The sequence below is a fragment of the Syzygium oleosum genome, unplaced genomic scaffold (genome assembly GCF_021117445.2).
Source record: "Syzygium oleosum isolate NSW1041296 unplaced genomic scaffold, Sole_v2.1 Sole_v2.21, whole genome shotgun sequence".
Lineage (NCBI taxonomy): Eukaryota > Viridiplantae > Streptophyta > Magnoliopsida > Myrtales > Myrtaceae > Syzygium > Syzygium oleosum.
In genome coordinates this window covers 1,397,708-1,421,721 of record NW_026607505.1, presented here as the reverse complement: position 1 = coordinate 1,421,721, position 24,014 = coordinate 1,397,708, and the positions used below count along the sequence as shown (strand labels likewise).

General features: G+C 43.3%; 3 protein-coding genes and 1 long non-coding RNA gene across 4 annotated transcripts; 2 read left to right on the top strand and 2 right to left on the bottom strand.

Annotated features, from left to right (window-relative positions):
• Window positions 1-11,619: 11,619 nt before the first annotated feature.
• LOC115677480 (RING-H2 finger protein ATL13-like) lies at window positions 11,620-13,433 on the top strand. Its single transcript, XM_030600655.2, has one exon. It carries the CDS (start codon window positions 11,771-11,773, stop codon window positions 13,187-13,189), a length of 1,419 nt encoding a protein of 472 aa, XP_030456515.1. The 5' UTR covers window positions 11,620-11,770; the 3' UTR covers window positions 13,190-13,433.
• A 589-nt stretch (window positions 13,434-14,022) lies between these two features.
• Window positions 14,023-18,659, bottom strand: LOC115677280 (EG45-like domain containing protein). Its single transcript, XM_030600406.2, has 2 exons — window positions 18,500-18,659; window positions 14,023-14,417 (listed from the first exon to the last, which is right to left on the bottom strand). Exons 1-2 carry the CDS (start codon window positions 18,657-18,659, stop codon window positions 14,137-14,139), a joined length of 441 nt encoding a protein of 146 aa, XP_030456266.2. The 3' UTR covers window positions 14,023-14,136.
• On the top strand, window positions 15,778-19,141 carry LOC130140717 (uncharacterized). The gene is made up of 2 exons (XR_008818697.1): window positions 15,778-16,444; window positions 18,520-19,141. It is a non-coding gene; the product is annotated as an uncharacterized LOC130140717 (long non-coding RNA).
• A 3,756-nt stretch (window positions 19,142-22,897) lies between these two features.
• Window positions 22,898-23,734, bottom strand: LOC115666359 (EG45-like domain containing protein 2). Its single transcript, XM_030588091.2, has 2 exons — window positions 23,574-23,734; window positions 22,898-23,350 (listed from the first exon to the last, which is right to left on the bottom strand). Exons 1-2 carry the CDS (start codon window positions 23,680-23,682, stop codon window positions 23,070-23,072), a joined length of 390 nt encoding a protein of 129 aa, XP_030443951.1. The 5' UTR covers window positions 23,683-23,734; the 3' UTR covers window positions 22,898-23,069.
• Between the last annotated feature and the right edge of the window lie 280 nt (window positions 23,735-24,014).

Genomic DNA, 24,014 nt, shown 5'->3' with positions numbered 1-24,014 from the left:
CCAGTGTTGACGATTCCTTCAGGACCGTGCGGGTATGAGATTTATAGTGATGCTTCGCTCAAGGGATTGGGATGCGTGCTAATGCAACATGGAAGAGTGGTTGCTTATGCATCGCGACAGTTAAGGCCTCATGAGATGAACTACCCGACCCACGACTTGGAACTGGCAGCAATCATTTTCGCGCTTAAGATTTGGAGGCACTACTTATGTGGAGAAAGGTTCCAGATCTACACGGACCATCAGAGCCTCAAGTATTTATTTTCGCAGAAAGAATTGAATATGAGGCAGAGACGTTGGATGGAGCTGTTGAAGGACTATGACTGTGACATATTGTATCACCCCGGAAAGGCCAGCTGGGTAGCAGATGCCTTGAGCAGGAAATCGAGCATCGCGCATTTAATGGTTAAAAAGTGGATTTTATTGGAAAGAGCGCGAGACTCAGAATTTAAGTTCGAGGAAGGACACCTCTCCAGTCTGATGGCGACATTAAGGATCGAACCAGAAGTGCAAGCCAAGATTAAGGCGTTGCAGTCTACGGACCCTGAGATTCAGAAAATTCTGGAGATGGATGGCCCTAAGAGGAAACCGGACTTCCAAGTGTCCGAGGATGGAATTCTTAAGTTTCGAGGACGTTTGTGTGTGCCCGATGACTTGGAACTCAAGGAAGAGATTTTGTCGGAAGCTCATAGGAGCAATTATAGCTTTCATCCGGGCAGCATGAAGATGTACCAGAACCTTCGACAGCACTATTGGTGGAACGGGATGAAAGGGGACGTGGCCAAGCATGTGGCCAAGTGTCTGACGTGCCAACAAGTGAAGGCACATCATTGTAAACCTGGTGAAATGCTGCAGCCGTTGAAAATCCCAGAGTGGAAATGAGAACACATTACAATGGATTTTGTAACGGGATTGCCAAGAAGCCATAGGGGACTCCATTTGGGTAATAGTAGACAGGCTGGCCAAGTCAGCGCACTTCCTGGTAGTGCGAAAGGACTTCGAGCTAGAAAGGTTGACAGAATTATATGTGCGACAGATAGTTCGTCTTCATGGAATACCAGTATCAATTACTTCGGACTGTGATCCCCGGTTTACTGCGAATTTTTGGAAAAGTCTGCAATCGGCCATGGGAACCAAGTTGCAATTCAGTACGGCCTATCATCCGCAGACGGATGGCCAATCTGAGAGGACTATTCAGACCTTAAAGGATATGCTGAGAGCTTGTGTATTAGATTTTCAGGGCAAGTGGGAAAAGCAGTTGCATTTGGTGGAATTTGCCTACAATAACAGCTTTTAGCAGAGTATCGGAATGGCACCGTTTGAGGCACTTTATGGCAGAGCGTGCAGAACACCGTTGTGTTGAGACGAAGTGGGGGAAAGAAGTATAACAGGTCCAGAGTTGGTACAACAGTCGGTGGAAACAATAAAGGTTATCCGGGAAAGGCTAAAAACCGCTCAGAGCCGTCAGAAAAGTTACGCGGACCGAAGGCGTAGACCGTTGGAGTTCCAGGTTAGCGACCATGTATTCCTTAAGATCTCGCCAATGAGGGGATTGTCTCGGTTTGGCAAGAAAGGAAAACTAAGTCCAAGGTATATAGGGCCGTTCGAGATTTTGGAAAGGATTGGAACGTTGGCTTATCGCCTCGCCTTGCCGCCGAATTTGTCGCAAGTTCATAACGTCTTCAACGTGTCAATGTTGAGGAAGTACGAACCGGATCCGACCCACGTGCTGAACCATGAAGTAATAGACGTTGACGACAGGGTGTCGTACGTGGAGAGACCGGTGCGGATCGATGATAGAAAGGAGCAGATTTTGAGAAACAAGACGATCCCGCTGGTCAAGGTTATTTGGGAACATCACGGGACTGAAGGCGCCACCTGGGAAAGCGATGAAGTAATGCGACGTCAGCACCCCCATTTATTTGAGTAGTCGGGTTTGGATTGTAAATTTCGAGGACGAAATTTTTGTAAGGGGGAAGAGTTGTAACGTCCTGAATTCGCCCACTTCCGGGATTAATAAAATAGATGATTATTTCTCATTTCGTTTTAGTGAGTCTCGTCCGGAACTAATCATTCTCGGAATACTGACCAGTAGAGAAAGGCTAACTAGGAAAGCGGTACGTGGACCCAAGAACTCGACCATGAATTGAGTCCGATTCCGAGATACGACGAGAAAATATTTTGTGCCGATGTAGGCCGGTCCAAGGAGAGTGACGGATTTGGTTCGACCGACGACGTACGATAGGATAGCGGGTGGTTCCGCACAACCGAGAGTACGCGCGGCGGACGATCCCGAACTTGTTCCGGACGACCGCGTGGGGCTAGCGATAAATCCTCGTGTGCTCTGGGAAATTGATAACATCATGATTCATGTGCGACGTGTCCTGGGACGTCGCACATGAATCGACCACGGTAGGGATGTGGCGTACCGTAGGGTGCGGGGCGTGACACCTAAACTCGTACATCTATGATAAATTTACCACAAACTAATTTTTTGACCACAAAAAACCCCAAGCTGGTACATTTGTGACAAATTTACCCTCTTTTAGTTTCCGTTAAATTTGATTAATACTATGAAAAATCACAAACTGATACACATGCGACAAACATAAGGTAAAACCCCAAACTGGTACACTCGTCAACTTCCACACGTCATCCAACGCAACAATTTGACGGTAAAATTTAACGGAAATTAACGAAGGGTAAATTTGTCATAGGTGCTGTGATATTTTGAATTTCGACCCTTTTCGGATATATGAAATGATTATCTCGTCGATGCACTTTCAGTTAAATCTCACTCTGAATTGATTACTCATGAGAGGACTGACCGTTAGAGAAATGCTAGCTAGGAATTAAGTACGTGTGACATAAGAACTCGACCGTGAATTGACCATTCGATCATAAGGATTGACGAGGAATAATTTTGGGCCATTATAGACCGATCAAAGGATCGTTATGGAATGATTCGCCAATGGTATACAACTGGATTGCAAGTGATTCCGCTTGACCATTGTATGGATTGCGAACGACCCTAAGCTTATTCCGAACGATCGTATCATTTGGAACTAGTGATTGACTTTTGCAATTACATGACAACCGAGGTCACCATGGCTTGAGTAAGCTTAAACGCGGTTCGATATTGCATCAGCCACGGGTCGAACACGCGTAACTCTTAAAAGCCGCCTGTTAGTTTGAGATACACTAAAGTCGCAATTGATCGATTTTGGTCATGAATTAGAATCCGAACTTGGGCATCGAACTTCCAAAGGTATCACGACTAATTGTTTGGACATCGCCTCGTTAAGCTCATCTATTGTCGGTTCGCTCAGAAATTCTCGAAAAAGTGTGATTCAGATCGGAAGTTCAAAAAGACCATTTTATCCTTGAAGTATTTTGGATTCCTTTGTTGCGTGAAAGGACAAATTGGGCATGTTGGACTCCCTCTCTTGGCCGAAAATTGTGGACCATCTTGCCCCTCTCCTCTTTGCTTATTTTCTATATTGCCACTAGATAGATTGAATGTGGACCCTTAGATCTTAGAGTGTTGAGCAAGATTAAATCCTAATCATCCGTCCTTAGTGGGGTTGTTGATGGGGTTTTAGTGGGGTAGTTAGTTTCTCTCCCTCTCTCTCTCTCTCTCTCTCTCTCTCTCTCTCTCTCTCTCTTCATTTTGAGCAAGACCATCTCTCTCACTCACTTCTGCCGGCACCACCACCACCGGCACCACCACCACCAGCACCGACTAGCTGCTTCGCCGAGCACCAGCGGCCGCCGTCCAGCCGTTGGAGGAGCACCATTGCCGCCGCCCCAGCTGCAGCTGTGCTGCTCGTTGCCACCACTTCGCCTCTTCTCCCCTTGCTCGTCCGTTCGCCATCACCACCATCATATTTCCGTCACCACCTCAGCCGCCGTTCACCGCCATTTACCACCACCTTCGCCGTCCAGCCGCTGTGAGTGCCGCCTCGACCGCCACCCTTACCATTGACTCTCTCTAATTTTCGATAACCACCGTCACCCCTCACCGTCACCGCTACCAGCCTACCAGTCACCTGCACCACCAACCAGCCGCCTGTACCGCCGAGAGCTGCTTCGCCATTGCCGCCGTTCGCCAATCGCCGGAGCCGCTTGATGATCGTCGCCCTTGCCATGGCTACTTGCCGCCTTTGCTTGGTTCTTTTTATTAGGTTTTTGGTAAGTAAACCCCTAAACCTTGACTAGGATAATGGGTGACTAATGGATGTGGTTAGGGGTTGATTAATGGCTGTTTAGTGCTAATTTAGTGGTTGTTTATTGGACTAATTGGCGGGCTATTCTTGGCTGAATTGGGGTCGATTGGTAGATTGATTTGTGGAGGATTAAGTGGCTGTTGTTGACTAATTTGTGGGCTGATTAGTGATTGTTTTATTGGTTGATCATGTGCTAATTTAGTGGCTGTTTAGTATCGGTTTTGTGGGCTGATTAGTGGACCGATTAGGGGCTGAGTTGTGGCTGATTAAGATGCGGATTGGTGGTTGATTTAGTGGTTGACCTTGATTAGTTGATGGTTGATTATGTTTGATTTTTTAACGGTCTAATGTGATTGATTTGTGGCTGGTTTGATCTAAGCTTAATTAGCGGCTAAATTGGGATTGGTTGGGTGATTTCGTTTATATTAAGGGCTGATTTCGGTATTGATTAGTGAGTGGTTGATTTTGCTTGATCTTATTCATTCTTGTTGACTTAGTGGTTGATTGTGATTGATCATGGTTAATCTTAGCTTAATTGTGGCTAATCATGATTTGCTATTGGTGTTTGAATCAAGATGAGTGCGTTTCATGACATGTTCGTTCATAGAGATTTGCACGTCATAAACACTCGGCATTGGCTAAATTGCAAAGATAAGAATTGGTAATGAGTGATTGATGTGTGCGCATGGTTATGAAAGTGCCGTCTAGGCGATGCCCGGCGGGAGTTCTCCACCATTCTCGGTGCAAATCTTGATAACCTGGCGAACTCCGCTTCATATTGATCCACGGTCATCTGCCCTTGGCAGAGTCGCATAAATTCAGCCAGTTTTCTCTCCTAGGCACTTTCTGAGAAGTACTTTCCATAGAAATTTTCTGTAAACACGGTCCAAGTCTGGGCGGTACCCTCTGAAAACACCCTGCCCTTGGTGGCTTTCCACCAGTCACTTGCATTGTCCTGAAGCTGATACACTGCCAGTGTCACTCTTTCAGCCTCGGTGCACCCCAGAACATCAAAGGCCTTTTCCAATTCTTCCACCCAGCGCGGAGCAACCTCGGGGTCACCCTTCCCAGTGAACTTCGGCGGGTTCAACTTTAAGAACTGCTCCACCAACTTAGACATCGGCCTGATCACATTTGCCGGTCTCGGAATTGGATTCTCATTGATCCCCTGATTTCCATTATTCCCGTTGTTCCCATTGGCCCCATTGGCAGCAGCAACGGCGGCCTCAACAGCAACGGCAATAGTGGCATCTCTTTCTTGGGCTAGCCTACCTCCCAGAATTCCGGCTTCCTCGAGAGCTCTTAAAATTCCATCTACCCTTGGGTCCTCAGAAACCCTCACTTGCGGTTCCAAACGGTCTTGCTCACGACCTCGACCTCTACCTCTACCACGGCCTCAACCTCTACCTCTTCATTGGTTACTCATCTCTCCAAGCTCGCACGCTCACCTACCTGCTATAATTCCATTCAGGAATTAGAGACCTAACCAAGCTAAATCGGTCTAAGGTCCTAGGCAGGTATACACAGCAGCAGTCAAGCAACCAGCATGCGATCTTATACAAACAACACAACATCTCAACCAAGGAGATTCGCGTACGTACCTCGGGTCTTGCCCCACCTGCACTTTACGGGTCCATTTACACTACCAATCAATCAAGACACAGACAGTCAGGAGGTACACTTAGCACACGAGGTCACCCTACTAGCTACCCAAGGTCATCGCTCCTTATTACTCCAAGCTTCGACTTAATTGGATCGAGTTGACCTTGCTCTGATACCAAATCAAACGGGGATGTCACGCCCCACACCCTACGGCACGCCACATCCCTACCGCGGTCGATTCATGTGCGACGTCCCAGGACGCGTCGCCGACCCAACACCCATATCTCAGAGAACACAAAGCACAGCGGAAATAACCAAACACCCGAACAATTTAAAACCACATAACCAAGGATAGCCGCACAACAAACAACATGAACAAATACACACTTGCATTGATATTGGGGACCAGATACAATATTCATATACAGCTTGAGCATCAAAAGCCAAAAGCGGGTCAATGGCCACTACTGACAAAAAGGGGTAAATGGCCCGGGGGGTCAATCTACTACTTAAGGTGGGGCTCCGGTCAAAAAGGTACTGGCCCTACCAGACTGAGACTAAAGCTAAACCCTACGGTGCCCAGTCCGGGTCGGAATCACAAGACTCAGAAGATGAAGAGCTATCAGGCATCTCCTCCTCAGAATCTGATGAGTCTGGCTCGGACTTAACCTCGGCGGCCTCCTCCTCCGAGTCCATAACCTCAGGCTCGGCCTCTGGTATGGGATCCTCCTCGATCGGCTCTGGCTCCTCATCATCCGGCTCCATTGGCTCCGGAACAGCGTCCCAGTCAGCTGGCTCCAAGTCCATCGGATCGGGCTCATCCACCTCGTACTCTACGGGTACCCCGTCAGAGCTCGCACTCTCCTCAGCTGAAGAACCAGGATCAGCCACCTCTCCATCAGGGCACTGGGGGTACCTCGTGCCCAGCCCGGTAAACGGGACATCAAAAGTTCGGAGATGACCATACTCTCCGAGACGATCCCTGAAGCACCAAGCTACATATTCATGGGTCTGGTAATACGTTTCCCCCACATCCACCCATACTAAAATATAATGCCTAATATACGACTCCCCGTTCCCTACGGGGTGTACCATCCTCGTTCGCTCTATCTGATGCGGAATCCCAAAACGTACCGGAACTTCAGGCATCCTCAGGATCGGGGGTCTGAAAGGTGGGGTTTAAACAACAGTGAGAATAAATCTCAGTGAGTAGGCTTCCTAAACCTAAACTAGGCTAACATGCACCTCCTGACGAGCATTAAACGACACACAATTCAAAACATAAATTACTCAGGCCCTCGGGCCCAGGTTCAATACTTACTTTGCCCTGCAGGTTAGACAATTACAAATCATAATAATAACACAGAACCCACTCATGGCACATACATGACATCACTTGGTCACAACGCATATCATGCATATGCTATGCTCATGCTCACACTCGTGCTCATGCTCACAATGCACTTTCGCACACTTGCACTCTTGCACACTTGCCATTTACCCATTTCTCCTTCGACCCGCGTAAAACGCATCAGGTCCATTACTTTGAGATCGATCTCCGGCCCGCATAAAACGCATCAGGCTGGTCATCTTCCGGTAGTCCCGGGCATCGTCCCGCGTAACATGCATCAGGACGAGTTCAATACCCCGCGTAAAACGCATCAGGGCTTTATGTGATCACACATTCACAATCACCAATTATTAGCTGAACCCCGCGTAAAACGCATCAGGGCATTTTAGGTGATCACATACTAATGTCATTCATGCATACTCGCATATGCACATGTTATGTCAATATTCGAGATGCACACTCATGGCCATAACGTTCACACTTGGGCATTCAAGAATTTCACAATGAGCAATCAACATAATTCGGCTATTTATTCCATACAACGCCCCAACATGCTCAATCCACATTTCAATATGCCCAACCAACATAATAGCACGTCCACTAAGCAATTCAAAACACCCTTGCATGGCACAAAATCTACGCATATAAATCGCGCAATTGGATCAACATGAATTCGCGCACTCAAGACCCATCAAGCTACTCCATTCTTAGTCACACTAGGCACACGACACGGCGTCACAAAATAATCACAACCGAAGACAATTCAGACACCTAAACCGCCAATCTAAACATTCCCGGTAATTACACAATTAAACCTCAAATTGATCGCGCCTTGTCCAATTCAATCCCGATATGGACAGCCACCAAACGGGTCACTCTAGGCCAATAAATATCCTCAAAATACTCCATTAAGTTCCCCAAAACATCACCCAAATCAGCCACCATGAGGGCCATACTAGGCGCGCACAATATTGCACAATTGAACCCAAACTTAACCCAAATTTGGGCCGATTCAATCCAACCTTTCCAGTCCTCACCCGGCACATTCTAAGCCGCTAAACCTCAATTAAATCATCACTCTCGGTCACCAAATGCGCCACAAAATCAGCCCCTAACAGCCTCCACAAGCTAACCCCCAAATTATCCTAATTAACCCCTAAAACTCATCTAGAAACACACATTGGCCTAATTAGGGTTTAGGGTTGTACTCACTTAGATTTCTATGCTTCTAACAAGGCTGGACAGAAGGCGAGGGCAGCTGAGCAGTGGCGGCGAGCGGCGGTTCCCGGCGGCGCTAACGGCGGCGGCGCGCGGCTCCCCGACGGATGGCGATCCAATGCGGCGAAGGGGAGGGGGATGCTGGCCGCGGCGGACGGGAGAGAGAGGGGAGTGGGACGGCTGGATGGTGCTAGGCGAGGTGGTGGTGGTGGCGGCGAATCGGCTCCGGCGGCGGCGGAGCTCCTCCGGCGAGCTTGGCCTTTCACGGCCAAATGAAGAGGAAAATGGAAGAGAGGAGTTGGCGTGGGAGGAGGGGCTGGCCGGCTGATGATGGGAGGAAATGGGAAGAGAGAGAGTCAAAGGGGAGTGTATAGGCTTGAGTGAGAAAGTGGGGTGGTTGACCAACCATGCAACAATGACAATCTTACCCCTAATTCAAGGGCTAGGATCAATTCTAATAAAAATATCTAGGGGCATTATGGACTACAAATTTCAGCATTATTGGGCTGAAACATGCCATTATAAAACCCTAAAATATTCCCCAAATTACCCCAAAATTCGGAATACTAGACTTGGGCACAAGGGCAAAATGGTAATTTTCCGGTCCCGGGTCAAATTTCCAATTTTCAACTCTCTTGATCCCAAATATGAGTGGCCACATAAAAATGATGTCGTCCTTGCAAAATAGTCGCGCACGCCCGCGAAATTCGACACCGAAGTCCGGACTCAATTCCACGATCGATTTAGCTCAATTTGCAGTTTTAGTGTCTCTCACTAACGGGCGGCTGTTTAGGGGTTACACGTATCGACCTAGGGTTCCTCGAGTCGTGATGTTATCAATTTCCCAGAGCACACGAGGATTTATCGCTAGCCCCAGGGGTCGCGGTCGTCCGGAACAAGTTCGGGATCGTCCGCCGCGCGTACTCTCGGTCGTGCGGAACCACCCGCTATCCTATCGTACGTCGTCGTCGAACCAAATCCGTCACTCTCCTTGGACCGGCCCACATCGGCACAAAATATTTTCTCGTCGTATCTCGGAATCGGACTCAATTCACGGTCGAGTTCTTGGGTCTACGTACCGCTTTCCTAGTTAGTCTTTCCCTACTGGTCAGTATCCCGAGAATGATCAGTTCCGGGCGAGACTCACTAAAACGAAATGAGAAATAATCATCTATTTTATTAATCCCAGAAGTGGGCGAATTGAGGACGTTACATTAGGATTTTTCATGGTATTAACTCATTTATCAATCAAGGATGAAAAAATCTGAAGATGTCAATCAAATCACAAACATATTCTTGGAGATGTTAAAATTAAGGGATCGTTAGCTCTTCTAATATAAATAAACGTTTCATTTGTTATTTTATATTGTTACCATGCTTCTTTATGAAGTGTAACACTTTGTAATGTCTTTGTATTTGGAAATCATCTTAACAATGATACATTGAGATCAAATAACAAACACCTTTGTTTTTATTTAACTTCCAATTCAGAAAGTTGTGATTCACCTGCTACAAGAAAAGCAAGAGACATTAAAAAAAAAGAAAAAGACAAAGAAAAATTAGTAAAGACGAGAATTTGATGGATGGGATAGAGGGTTAATTTTGCTTTAGATAATTTCTAAGAAAAAACTAGAACGATGCCAATCTTTTGCTTTAGCTCATTTAACTAAAGTCGAAGAGAGCAAAACTCAAGAAACCCGTGAAGCATCTCACGAAGCCCTTCGAAACGGCTAGACAATGACAAGAAATTTTAAACAACACAAAGTTGTAATTCCCGAGGAAGCTCACATGATGAACGAGATTTTTGGATCTCGAAACGATTAGGGAAAGACTTTTAAGTGGCTTCTATTCTTATGCTCACCTACTTTTATATGCAATTAAAGGCCCACAAAGCTTCCATTCTCACGACCTGGAGCTTCGTTCTTGTCTGGTTTGGGACATGATCCACTACGCACTACGACCTGAGCTGGCTTTGAAAGTGCGACATGCCAGAAATGAATTCAAAGGCAAGTAGCAGAAGAGTTGTATGAAGCAATTAATACTTTATTAATCTTTTTGTCATCCCTGAGGAAACCAGTTTTTCTAGGTATCTCTAAAAAAGGTGAATTCCAACTTCAAAGTGAAAGATGAACTCGAGGAGACACACGAATTTGCACTTTGTCCGAACCCCCTGAAACGTATGTACATATCATCCCCAGATTGTAATAATAGGAGTGTCACTACCATATCGGGTTGATAGATAAGAGTTCAAGATTTGCATCTCAAGTTGCATTTTCTCCAAACTCACTCATCGGTCAGGCTTTGTTTTTAATAGCTCAGAAAGTTGAAAAAGGAGGTGGAAAAAGAAAAAAAGTACCACCAGCAATTTTAGGGTCTCCACAAATCAATAATATATTATCCTTGGAAGTTCTAGAGATTATTAAATTTGACATACCATAACGTAGATCGAATAGAAAAGGGTTTGCAATTTAATAAATGGAGCCAAAATGACACCCAACTGAATGGTTTCATTGTTGACTTCACTTGAGGCAGCACGGAGAGGAAATGCAAGTCCATGGAAAAAGTATAAAGGAAATCCCATTAATGCCCGTCTCTCTCTCTCTCTCTCTCTCTCTCTCTCTCTCTCTCTCTCTCTCTCTCTATGGAAAAAGTATTAAGGAAATCCCATTAATGCCTCTCTCTCTCTCTCTCTCTCTCTCTCTCTCTCTCTCTCTCTCTCTCTGACTTTGATTCTTTCTGCCTTCATCTGTGAGTTTGAGTAGGTCAAACAAGGGAAATTTGCAAAAGAATAAGCAAGGAAACATTTGGGCTAGAGCCTCAACAGATCTCTCTCTAAGAAAAACTATGCTATCATTTCCTTTTCTCATTCACTGTGTACTCTTCCAGCCTCTTTTCTTCTGTTTTTTCAGCCCAAAGCGCATGAATGCAAGTTTGACCAGTTTAAAAATAATGAACATGACTGATAGGATCCCTGAGCTAATGCCATTTATTTTCTGCTGTGGCTTTCATCCCAATTTATATTTTTTGCAGCGCAATGAGTGAATCTACTTTGACCTCCTCTTCAAGTAGACTTTGCCCTTGAGGAGGTCTTATATGACGAAGCTGCCCTTTTTAGCTCTGTCACATTTATCTCTACCCTTCATTGCTCACCCTAAACTCTCTCTCTCTCTCTCTCGTGGTCCCCTACCAACTTGCAGTTGCATATATATATTTCAACCAGTATGTCTATTAGTACCCTGCAAAAATTCATGGTTACACTCGCAGAAACAGAGATTTTAGAAATTAGAGCAAGGTTCTCTTTTCGCACTTGATCTACTTGGCCTGTGTTTGTAGAGCTACATGGGAGATCATATCTCCATGTTTGCATGAAGAGAAAATGGTGAACAATCTTCTTTCACCCCCGCCGGTTGTTCACTCGGATGTCTTCACTCTGATCAACAAGGTAAGCCCAACCACATTGCTCATCATCATCATCGTGTCCATCATCTTCTTTGTCTCTGGTCTGCTTCACCTTCTCATAAGAATCCTCCTGAGACCTCCCCACAGAGAAGTTGAGGACACGGAGAGTGTGACCCCATTTCAAGGTCAGTTGCAGCAGCTCTTCCACCTCCATGACTGTGGGCTCGACCAGTCCATCATAGACAACCTCCCTGTGTTCCACTACAAGGCCATCATTGGGCTAAAGGTCGACCCTTTTGACTGTGCAGTGTGTCTCTGTGAGTTTGAGCCTGAGGACAAGCTCAGGCTCTTGCCCAAGTGCAGCCATGCCTTCCACCTGGAGTGCATAGACACTTGGCTCTTGTCTCACTCCACTTGCCCTCTGTGTCGAGATAGCCTGTGGCCTGATTTCACTCCAAACAACACCTGCTCTCAGCCCTTTTTGCTAGTTCTTGAATCTGGAAGTGAGAGCTCGAGAGAGATTGTTGCTGACAGAAGCTCTGACTTAGCCAGGACCAGTTTGGCATTGAGATCAGATTCTCATTTTAGTTTTGATGGAGAGACGAAATTTGGGTCGTCCCTTGTCGATTTATTGTGCAAGTCTCGCGAATTCGATGCGAGAGATGCTGCGATGCAGACCGAAATGGTGGATTCAGGGGAGAGGGTGGTGTCTATTAGGCTAGGGAAATTTAGGAATGTGGATGGTGGTGAATCTAGTAGTACTAGTGCTACCAATAACACTCTGGGTTCAAGAAGATGCTTCTCTATGGGGTCTCATGAGTATGTGACAGATGAATCTTCCACATTGCTAGTAGCAATCAGGACCCCATCAAAGAAGCAGCCGAGCAGGAAACCCGCATTGCCACTGAGACCTGGTCACCGCCAGGCAATGTCAGTGTGCAGTTGTGAATCAAGGAGAAACTTTGATGGCTTTGATGCGACAAAAAGTGGTGAATTTGTCTATAGTAGAACGGATACTGGTATTGGGAGGAGCAAAAGAGAGAGTTTTTCGATATCGAGAATCTGGGAGAGGGGAAAGAAGGAGAAGCCAAATTTGAGGGGAGAGACGTCGGCCCAGGCAGCTTCTCTTCAAATTCCAGATAACCGGGCCATCACGAGTGGAGAGGCCAAAGACAAGCTGAATGGAGACAATTGTGGTAGAGCTTGGATGGAACTCGAACTTGGTCGCTCGGAGAATTTAGGGAGCGAGTCCGGGTGTGATCAGGATAGCAAGAGGATAAGTTTGAATTCTCAAACAAATCTGCCTTCTTACACCAGGAGGACTCTGCTTTGGCTTGTTGGGCTCGGAGCGCCACAAAGCAAGGTTGTGCATGCATCTTCCTCACCCCAAGTCTAGTCCTTTCTTCAAATTTCAGAGACGAGATAAATTTCTTAGTGCAGTTCAACTCTCTTTTACTGGCAAGGTGGAAAACTCTAGCTGCTGCATTGAGATTATTCAGGGTTTCTCGAAACTTAATTTGCTCAATAGCCATAGTATCATTTCATGCCATGCTCATGTAATGTATCACATCCTTCAAGGAAATTGCAAAATCATCCAGATGTACTGTGTTCATCGAGCCTGAGTCAAGTAGATTTTGAAAGTCTTGATCTTGCCCCTTCCCTGTTGAATTACTAATTACGGCGTTTGCATGGATCACATTAGATGTCCGATTTACGTGAAAGACGTAATCAGACAGGAAATGTTATTGCGAGGATTTGAATGTGGAGAAGCCTACGCACCTAAATCAGGAAAACAGGAGAAAATTATTCACCTACTCAATGTATGAGGGTAGATTATTTCATTGCTAGGCCATGGAGTTAATGACCAATTGCCTGCAACTTTTTCTTCATCATTTAGAGCAGGAGACATGATATGAGCTGTTGGGGATGCGGCATTTAATGGAGTCATACCGACTCCGATTTGAGTTAGGTTGCTGGGACTGAGCCACTGGACATTAATGGCGGATGCTAATCATTTCACCTACAGGTGTCCGAGGGTACTCTGTGTGGCTGTTCTTGATATCATGTGATCGCTTGTAATAAGAAATACACTTCACTGCCCTTTTACTTTCCTGCATTTATTATCTTGATGCTGACTTCTTGTTAGTCGACAGACCATTCTAAAACGCAGCATTAAAATCACACGTACTTATTTTAATTCAAACCAGATCGGAGATTAAGCATCACTTTATTTAATTAGTCTTCGAAACCCGGCAAAGCCAAAATCATCAAAGCAGACATTACTTTCGTGATCGTCCCCGAACTTTATGTTTTTCCTTCAAGAAAAGGGTTTCCAGGTCTTTCCTAGGCATAGACCACCCAGACTTTGCCGGCGTCGAGGTTGGCGATCCTCGCGAAGGCATCGCGGGAGAGGTTGATGACCCCGTTGCACGGTTGCCGGCAGTAGTCCACGACTTTGACCGTGATGACACCGTCCTTGCAAGGGTGCGGTAATCTGTCGGGGGGTTTGGCGCTTCTGACCGTCGGCATCGGCCCGCAGGGCGTCCCGTTGTTCCACAATTCGTCCCTCACTCCCGGGATCATCACTCCGCTGTTCTTCATAGTGAAATTTGGACAAGCCGCGGCTGCCAAAAGGAACAAAAAGACAAAAGGACACAACATTTGAGAAGCCAGGTCACCTATTTTTCCAAGGGAAAGCAATTCTCAGAGAACCCTTTCACATTTCATAGACGAAAGATGTAAAAACATGAAATGGAGGGCCTAATTCCTTAAAAAATCCTTAACTTTAAGTCAAGTCTCAAATTTATTTCGAACTTTTTTTATCTCAGAAAAACCCCAAACTTTAGGTACAATCCCAAATCTGCCTCGAACTTTTTTTTTATCTTAGAAAAAACCCCAAACTTTAAGTCCAATCTCAAATCTATCCCGAATTTTGTTTTATGTAAAAAAAATCACAAAAATTCAATTTCTTTTAAAAAATATACCCCCATGATCCAGTTTCAACTTAACGAGGCACTTCCACGTGTTGACACCTGATTTTTGATCAATTTATTCAATTTTACATTAAAAAAATCACAAAATTAGGATAAGGAACCTTCGCCATGCTTAGAAACCTATTTCTAAAGAAAAAATAAATTTTTTAGATTTTTCGTGAATTTTTCCTTAATTTCTTTTGGCTAAAAAGGAAGAACAATCAAGAAAAATACTAAATGGAATTAAAAAATTCGAAAAAAAATATTAATTAGTCTTATTTTAATACCAATTTCAGCCCTGCAGTTTCAATTTTAGAAAATTTCAGTTAGGGATATGTTTTTCCCAAAATTGGGTAATTTCACACCCTAATTGAGCCAAAAAAATCCAATTAAGTTAGTTTTAGTCATTTTTAGGCTATGGTGTCTTCACAACAATTGATTCCGGGACCTTTAATTTCATATCGGTTGGCCCAATTTCACAATTTGATAAAGGAATTGAAAAGCCCCAAAATTAATTGAAAATTAGGGATTTTAAGACCCAAATTGGGGATCTTATTCAATTTGAAATTTTCGATTGAAACCTATACCTTCCATAGGGTTAATTGAACATGGGTAATTCAATTTTGGCCTCAATTTGGCTTAATTAAATCATTTGGACACTGAATTGAACAAAAGCCCAATTGATCCGAATCCAAATTTGGGAATTTTTGGTCTAATTGAAATAAAAACTCAAATTGATCTCACATTTCAAGGTAGAAAGTGTCAACGAATCGAAATTTGGGGTCAAAATCGTGAAATTGGGTCAAATTTGTAAAATTAGACCAACCCGGGTTTGCCGGGTCGGTCGGATTCGACCCGACCCAACCCAGGTCAGCCTTCTTCCTCACCCGACTGGGCACACGCGGGAAATGAAAAAAAATCTGTTCGACCCCGCCATTTCACCGACCTAAAACTACCCATTCCGGCACATGAAAAATGAGATGGACAACTGGTCCATCCTTATCCGTTCTAATCGATCGGCGAGTCAATTAGAGGTGATAACCGACTCGGGGAGGAGAAGAAAAAGGGGAAAAAATCAGCTATCACACACATAAGGCATTCGAGAAAATATCAGAAGAGAGAGAGAATGGAGAAAACTAGAGAGAGAAAGCAAGAGGGATAGGGTCAGAGGTCCTCAACCGAGCGTCCGGCGCCGCCCTAATCGGAGGAGCGCTAGCAAATCGACCCCTTGGCTGTGACCTTCCCTTCCCTATTCCGGTCAAATAGCTGATCGCAAAACCCTGAAAACAAGCTCCGATTGACCAACCGATGACTTTCCCAGCGAAGCTGATCGCTGTGGGTGATAGTACAAGTGCAAGAGAACTAAACTGAAGCGGCCTAGTGGTTTGAAAACTCCATTTCTGCCATCGTCAACGAAGGTATAAATCGTTCGCAATTGTACATTAATTGTTCAATAAAATGCTAAAGTCAATAATCGAGTTAAATCTTGGTTGATCTTGTGGTTTGTTTGTTGTATTGTTGATTACAAGTTCCACGCTTGCATTTCTAATAAGTTTTTGTTTGATTCTTGCATTTTGGATCATTGAACTTGCATTTTGCACCAAGTTGGTCTTGTATTTGCTTCGCCGGAACTTGCTAGCTCTCGCTGGAGTGCTTTCCAGCGGCCAATGGCCGTTCAAGTTAGTGTTTCTGATCCTATTTGATGTTCTGGTTGTTGTTTTGATCGCTAAAAATGGCTATGACGTTCCGTTTGATAATATGAATGTTAAAACATGTTAGGTTAGTTTAGTTTTAGGGGATGATTTCCAAGCTAAGTAGAGACGTTTGAGCTTGAAAATTGATGGCTTAGGGAGGTTCGATGACAATCTAATAAGTATGGATTTTTGAAGGATCATTTGGTGAAGGTTGAGGATCACATAGTATGATCGGAATGTGGACGGAAGGTCATCGGAGATTGGCCCAAAGTAGCTGCCACAAGAATGGAAAACTAAGACTAATGCCCATGAGATGTTTGTGAAAATGCTACAATGGAAAAAGCAAAACGGTGCCGTTTTGGGCATCGTTCTCGTCGGGGCATCGGCTGGTGCCGGCCAAGCCGGTTCGACTTGGTTGGACCGGCCTAAACCAGTTCTGTTCGGCTTGCTCTGGAATAAAAAAAATCCAAAAATTACAAAACTCATAAAAATTCATAAAAAAAATTAGAAAATTCATAAAAAAAATTAGAAAATTCTGAAAATTCATAAAAAAAATTAGAGAATTAAAAAAAATGAAAATTTAGCCTTCTGGGAAGTAAAAAAATCAAATAAAAATTTTCCCGAAAAGAAAAAAAATTCCAAAAATTGCAGAATGGCTCAAAATGCTTGTGGCCACCCCTTTTAAGTGAATTTGAATTTTTGGGAATGCACAAGTTGTATTTAAAAAAATCCCAAATTTAGGGTAAAAGGGGCTTAACCCCTAAAAAACCCTAAAAGGGGTCTAACCCCTAAAAAATCCTAAAAGGGTCTAACCCCTAAAGAACCCAAAAGAAAAACTCCCAAAATGAACAAGCCTTTAGGGCTTCATTAGGCATTGATTGTTTTGATTGATTTTTCTTTTAGAGACGATATTAGGACTGTTGATTGTGGTTTGAATTGATTGTGCTTTTAATAATTAATTGATTGCCTCCTTGTTTAGAATGGTTAGGATTAATGGATAGATCTCGAGAAATTGCATGACACGCTAGACACATCAAATCGAGTTAGGTACCGAAATGGCGTTAGAGATTTCGACATCGGGATCATTGACATAACCAAATCCCCTTACCCATGATATCTCTAGTTCTTAGAAATCAAGATGGTTCTCCCCCGTATTGATTAGGTTTCTAGTCAATCATTAAGGACTAGAACAAAACACATACTAAATAGACTTTATTAGAAAGAAATCAAATACCCGCTGTCTCGTGAGGTATGGTTAGGAGAGACCCTCATTCATCTAAAGATGGGATGTCTGTGAAACGTTTGGGCGAAATATCCGTTTTGGACCTTAGTAGCTTCGGGGACAGTTTCCTTATTCATGACAAACAAAAGTACCTCCAAAAGCGCATGAAGAGCGCGGCAAGACACCACGTCGATAACAAATTCACATTAACAAAGTAACGAGGCTTTTTTTTAGACAAAAAAGTTCAAAGCAAATTTGGACTGAACCTAAAAATTAGGTTTTTTTTTAAATTAAAAAAAAATTTGGGATGGATTTATTATCGTCCCGAACTTTCATATCCTATAATAGTTTTATTTTGGAGAATTTCAATAATTTTTATTGGGTTGGATTTGTTATTGAAGTGGAAATACGACGTTAGTCTGTACCTATCGCCTCATTACTTTGCTGATGTGGATTTTTTATCGACGTGGAAGTGCCACGTCAAGTTGGGACTGGATCACGTGGGTATATTTTTTAAAATAAATAGAAATTTGCTTTTTTTTACATAAAACAAAATCCGGGGTAGATTTGAGATTAAACGTAAAGTTTTGGGTTTTTGCTGAGACAAAAAAAGGTCGAGACAAATTTGGGACTAGATCTAAAATTTGGGATTTTTTTTTTAAACAGAAAAAAGTTCGGAGCAAATTTGAGATTTAACCTAAAGTTGAAGGTTTTTTAGGGAATTCACCCTGAAATGGAGACAAAACATTTGTATCAAACACACGGACGCCGACATTAATAACCTCTAATTAAGTTAGGTGACATCACAACACACTCACGGTAACATTTGGGATTGTAGTAAGCCGCGAGAACCTGCTTGGCAAAAGCAGCAGAGAATGGGGACAAAGCCATGGCCAACATCACAAACACCGGCAATTTCACCTCCATTGTTGTTACCTTGTTATGCCTAGGAACATCTTCAATCCCGAGTATGTACATACGGAGGATTTGATCCGCCGTGAAGATTGGGTGTAGTCAGTGGAAAAGACTTGGAAGTCAGTGAGTGAACTTCTTTGCTTGTTGTCACTTCTGGACTTTAATAAAGTGGCCACACTGTTAGGAATCAATTTCTCTTCAGTGCTATCGTCTTCGGGACTCGGTACTTCCACGGCGTCGGGCTCTTAAACACGGCCGGTCGTGACGAGAAGCGTGGTCCGTTGAATCGAGTAAAAGAAATGTCAGCCGTCGGATGGCGAGCATATGAGATGACCCCCCATGATATTTTCTTGCTAATCAGGATTGAACCGCATGAACATTTCCTTGCGAATCAGTATTGTTTCTAGTCAAATAAGCTATTTTTATACTTCGTGTGAAAATGTAAGAATCCAATATATTTTCCAACTTGACCTTCGAACCACGGAAAGTTGAATTTGGTTACAGTAAATTAGTGGGAAGTTCTACCATAAGGTGAAAAGAATTAATATGCATTCCCTTGTATAGCTAGCCTTATTGCAGGTCTCTCCCCGAACCCTGCAAAGCAAACCATATAACCATATAGATCAGGCATCATCAGTGGAGCAAATTACCAATAATACGAAATCTACAATTCTTTGAATCAATAACAGAAGCGATTCTCTCGGAGCGGTCCTCGTGGGGAATAGTCCACACGTGACTTTGCAGGCTCCCGTGTCGACGATCTGAGCGTCGAGAGAGAGGTTGAGGATCCTATTACACGGGACTTTGAAATAGACTTCGACTCAGATCAAACCGGCTCTGCAAGGGGCTGCACGTCATTTTCCTTTTTCCGGGGCGACCCATTGCACCGAGAAATTTTTCTTATAGACTTTCCTCACTCCAGTCACCATCACTCCACTACTCCAATATTCCCACCCCCCACACGCAGAGGCTGCAAATATCTATGAGACCAAGGTCATCATCTGATGGGAGATATAATCACGGGAAAGATGTAATACAAACGAGGCAATTTATCAGCTCATTATCTCTCAGAACAACCCTTAGATGAATCACAAAAACGCTTGTCAACTTAGTGAGGACTTCAACGAAAATACTCAGGGTAATAAGGAGGGTTATACAAAAGTGTGTTAGGTCCAAATAAGCAACTAAGAGAGGGAGTGAATTGATTTTTCAATAAAACACCAACTAATTTTGAAGAATCAATCTGGATAAATATACTGATTTCGTGCACTACGTGAACTAGCAATAAAAGCAGCAGTAATATAACGAGTTTAGGGAAAGAGAAATTACAAATTGGATTTATAGAGATCTGGCTTAGGTATGTCTACTTTTCTCTTCCAGCTCTAACAATCTAAAATAGGTTGAATTCCACTAGCTACGGCAAGGGTACGAATATCGCCTTGCTAGAAGTAGAATCTGCTGCTCCGCGGAACCTAACTTCTTTCTTAGAAATGCCGTTTCAGACTAAGTAACCATTGACCCCCAATAGTCGTTCTAACGCTTTCTACACAGCTCGGTAAATCCTCTCCCCAAACTATAACACACGCCTGTAAGTGTTTACAAAGAGTCTTTTGCACACTTTATTTCTCCCCTACACAAATGCCTTCGCACTAAGTACCACCACTTCTCTCGTGTTTTCACAAATAGGATTGTTACTCTCGCTAACTATTAGAACGAATGGAAATTACAAAAGAGACGGTCTCAAAAAACTCTCATGAATGCTCAATCCCTTCTCTATGCTATAGCTTCTGGCCGAGTTTTCTCAAAATTATAGAACTCCATATCAAATGTTGCACATAGATGATCGAGTTGTTATACCATCTAATTTTTTGTAAAAAAAATTCTCAACAAAATTCCATGAAAAACATGTGCAGAACTTTCCCCCGATTTAAGTTGTCGATAAGATTTTTATTAATGAGAAGTTATCTTTGACTGATGACTAGTTTGATCACACCATCTCACCAATCTTTTTGAGTGAATAAGTCCATAATTTTTGGCATAAATAATGTTGGAGTGTCATACTTTACAACTATGAATTGGGTATTCAATTTAGAAACTTCAACCATTGTCATATCTATATATAAAAAGTGTGATCCAGACTATATTGTAGAACCAAAATTCTGGTTGTATACCTTTCCTTTTGCAATTTACAGATCTAGTGAGATTTAACCCATATACTTGTGGAGTCGAACCCTAGCTTCTGCATACACTTAAATGAAGTTTTGGTGAATTTCACGTGGATCTCCGTTACAAAAAACTTGAGACTGATTTAAAGAGAAAATGTGAGAAACAACTACTAATATAATATAACCGACACTAGTATATACAAATTAGTTCATGAGAAGTGTAAGTAGCACCGCCTTAAAAAGCTAGAGTATTGTGGGATGATGACTAATGTTTATGGCATCACTAACACCAACTCAATCAAGCTCTCTTTATTTCCGGTACATACATTTTTACTAATCATCCTGTTAAGATGCATATGTGAGTTATGTTAGAAAAATCTCATATCGAAGAATTGGTGTAGTGTGCAGCAATTAATATATCCAAGTTGGCCCATAACTTATTGGCTTAAGCTTTTGAGTGAATATGAATCCAATTAGATATGTTGAGGGGTTCATACTTGAGCTCCCTCTTGGTGATCTCCTTGGGTAAAGGTATCGGGTTTCTGCTACGCGCTCCCAACAAATGTTGTCAGAATCGATGGTAGATTAGTGGGCCTCCCAATCAATTCCGGTGTTTGATGAATATCTTAATAAAGGAATCTGGTGACTAATGCAATTTCCAGGTAGGTGGGCAATGTGGTGTAACAACGCAGTCCCGATGGCAGCCTTCATGGTTCAGTTCGGAGAAAGACTTGGAAATTCAAGTTGAGATAAATTGATGCAGAATGATACCTAAATTAAAAAGGAACAAATTGTTGAAATGCCCGTGTAAGTTATGTTAAAGAAGTCTCACATCGGAGAACTGGAGCGATGTGGAGCAGTTAATATATCCAGGTTGGTCAATAACTCATTGGCTTAAGCTTTTGAGTGAAAGTTAATCAAACTGGAAATATTGACAAGCTCGAACTTGGGCTCCCTCTTGAAGATTTCTCTGAGTGAAAGTATTGACCTTCTATTATGCGCTCCCAACACATCCTACATGTAGTAGACAAATAATATCTCATTGGATTGTGTTACCATGTACTATTGACATAATATACCTTATACAAAAGTTCTAAACATAACAAAGTTTTTCCACCCCAATGAAGCCATGCTTCGATCGCTTAAGTACTTTCCAAAAGGAGAGTCTATGGATTTAACTTTATAACCCCGTCACTAATTGTCCATATAGTGCGTGAACATATGCAAAGCAAATGACTATCCGCAATCCCTCAACACGTCTCCTTTTGATACTAAAAGCAGTCATCATATTCTTCATTTGTATATCTCAAATTTCAGTACGATGAGATTTACTTATGTGAAGACGGACGACTGACTGTCCGCTATCCCTCGATATTCCAATTTTTATAGTAATAACTGTTGCGATCTCATCTCATGGTGCACCTCTTAGTAGGATGCGCAACGGGAACCACCCGAACCGGGAATCGCCCGTACCGGCCAATTCTGGGCGATTCCAGAGGCCACCAGTCCGGTTTCCATTTCAGGGTGAGAATCGGACTGGACCAGTTACATTTTTTTTAATTTCTTAAAGAATAGCCTAAAGTAAATTCTAATATGAGTAATCTCTATTCTTCAAACTCTTCTTTCTCATCTGACCATGTCGTTCACGGTGTTAAACTTTGCAATTGTTCTATTTACGTGAAAGACCGTAGTTAGGCAGGAAATGTTATTGCAGGGATTTGAATGTGGAAAAGTTCTAGGCACCTAAATCAGAAAAACAGAGGAAAATTATTAACCTTACTTAATGTATGAGGGTAGATTATTTCATTGTTAGGCCATGGAGTTAATGACCAATTGCCTGCAACTTTTTCTTCATCCTTCAGAGCAAGAGACGAGAAATGAGCTGTTGGAGATGCGGCGTTTAATGAAGTCACACCGTTTCCGATTTGAAATAGGTTGCTGGACTGAGCTACTGGACACTAATGGCGGATGCTAATCGTTTCACCTACAAGTGTCCGAGAGTGTTTTGTGTGGCTGTTCTTGATATCATGTGATCGCTTGTAACGAGAAATACACTTCACTGCCCTTCCACTTTCCTGCATTTATTATCTAGATGCTGACTTCTTGTTTGTCAAAAGACCATTCCAAAACGCAGCATTAATATCACAAATACATAGTTTTATTCAAACCAGATCGGAGATTAAGCATCTCGTTATTTAAGTAGTCTTCAAACCCGGCAAAGCCAAAATCATATAAAGCAGACATTATTTTGATGATCTTCCCCGAACGGTATGTTTTTTACTTCAAGAAAAGGGTTTCGAGGTCCTTCCTAGGAATAGTCCACCCAGACTTTGCCGGCGTCGAGGATGGCGATCTTCTCGAAGGCATCGCGTGAGAGGTTGATGACCCCGTTGCACGGTTGCCGGCAGTAGTCCACAACTTTGACCTTGATGACACCGGTCTTGCAAGGGTGCGGGTATAGGTTGGCGGGTTTGGCGCATCTGACCGTCAGCATCCGCCCGCAGGCCCTCCCGTTGTCCCACAATTCGTCCCTCACTCCCGCGATCATCACTCCGCTGTTCTGCATATTGAACCCTGCACAAGCCGCGGCTGCCAAAAAGAACAAAAAGCCAGAAGGACACAACATTTGAGAAGCTATGTCACCTATTTTTCCAACGGAATTGGAAGAAGAAATGCAATTCTCAGAGAACCCTTTCACATTTCATAGATGAAAGATGTAAAAACATGAAAGGGAGACAAAACAACGGTATCAAACATACGGGCATGGACATTGATAACCTCTAATTAAGTTAGGTGACATCACGAGACTCACGATAATATTGGGGATCGTGATAAACCGCGAGGACCTGTGCGGCAGAAGCAATAGAGAATAGGGACAAAGCCATGGCCAACATCACCAACACCGGCAATTTCACCTCCATTGTTGCTTCCTAGTTATGGCTTGGGGCATCTTCAATCCCTGAGTGTATATATAAACGCAGGATTTGATTCCAATGAAGACCGGGTGGGGTCACTGTGTGTATTAGTCATTTTTCTTCATAGAGGAAGACTTGGAAGTCAGTGGGTCAACGCTCTTTTGGACTATATTAAAGTGGCCACGATGTTAGAAATCAATTGGAAAACAATTGCGTAATCGTACCGTTATCTTGGAAAATGGACAGTCAATCCTCCTTAGCCATACATTTTCCTGCCTTTGTATTGGAGATAGGGAAAATTTTGTAGCCGGCGGACAATCATGCTAGCAGCTCTAAAG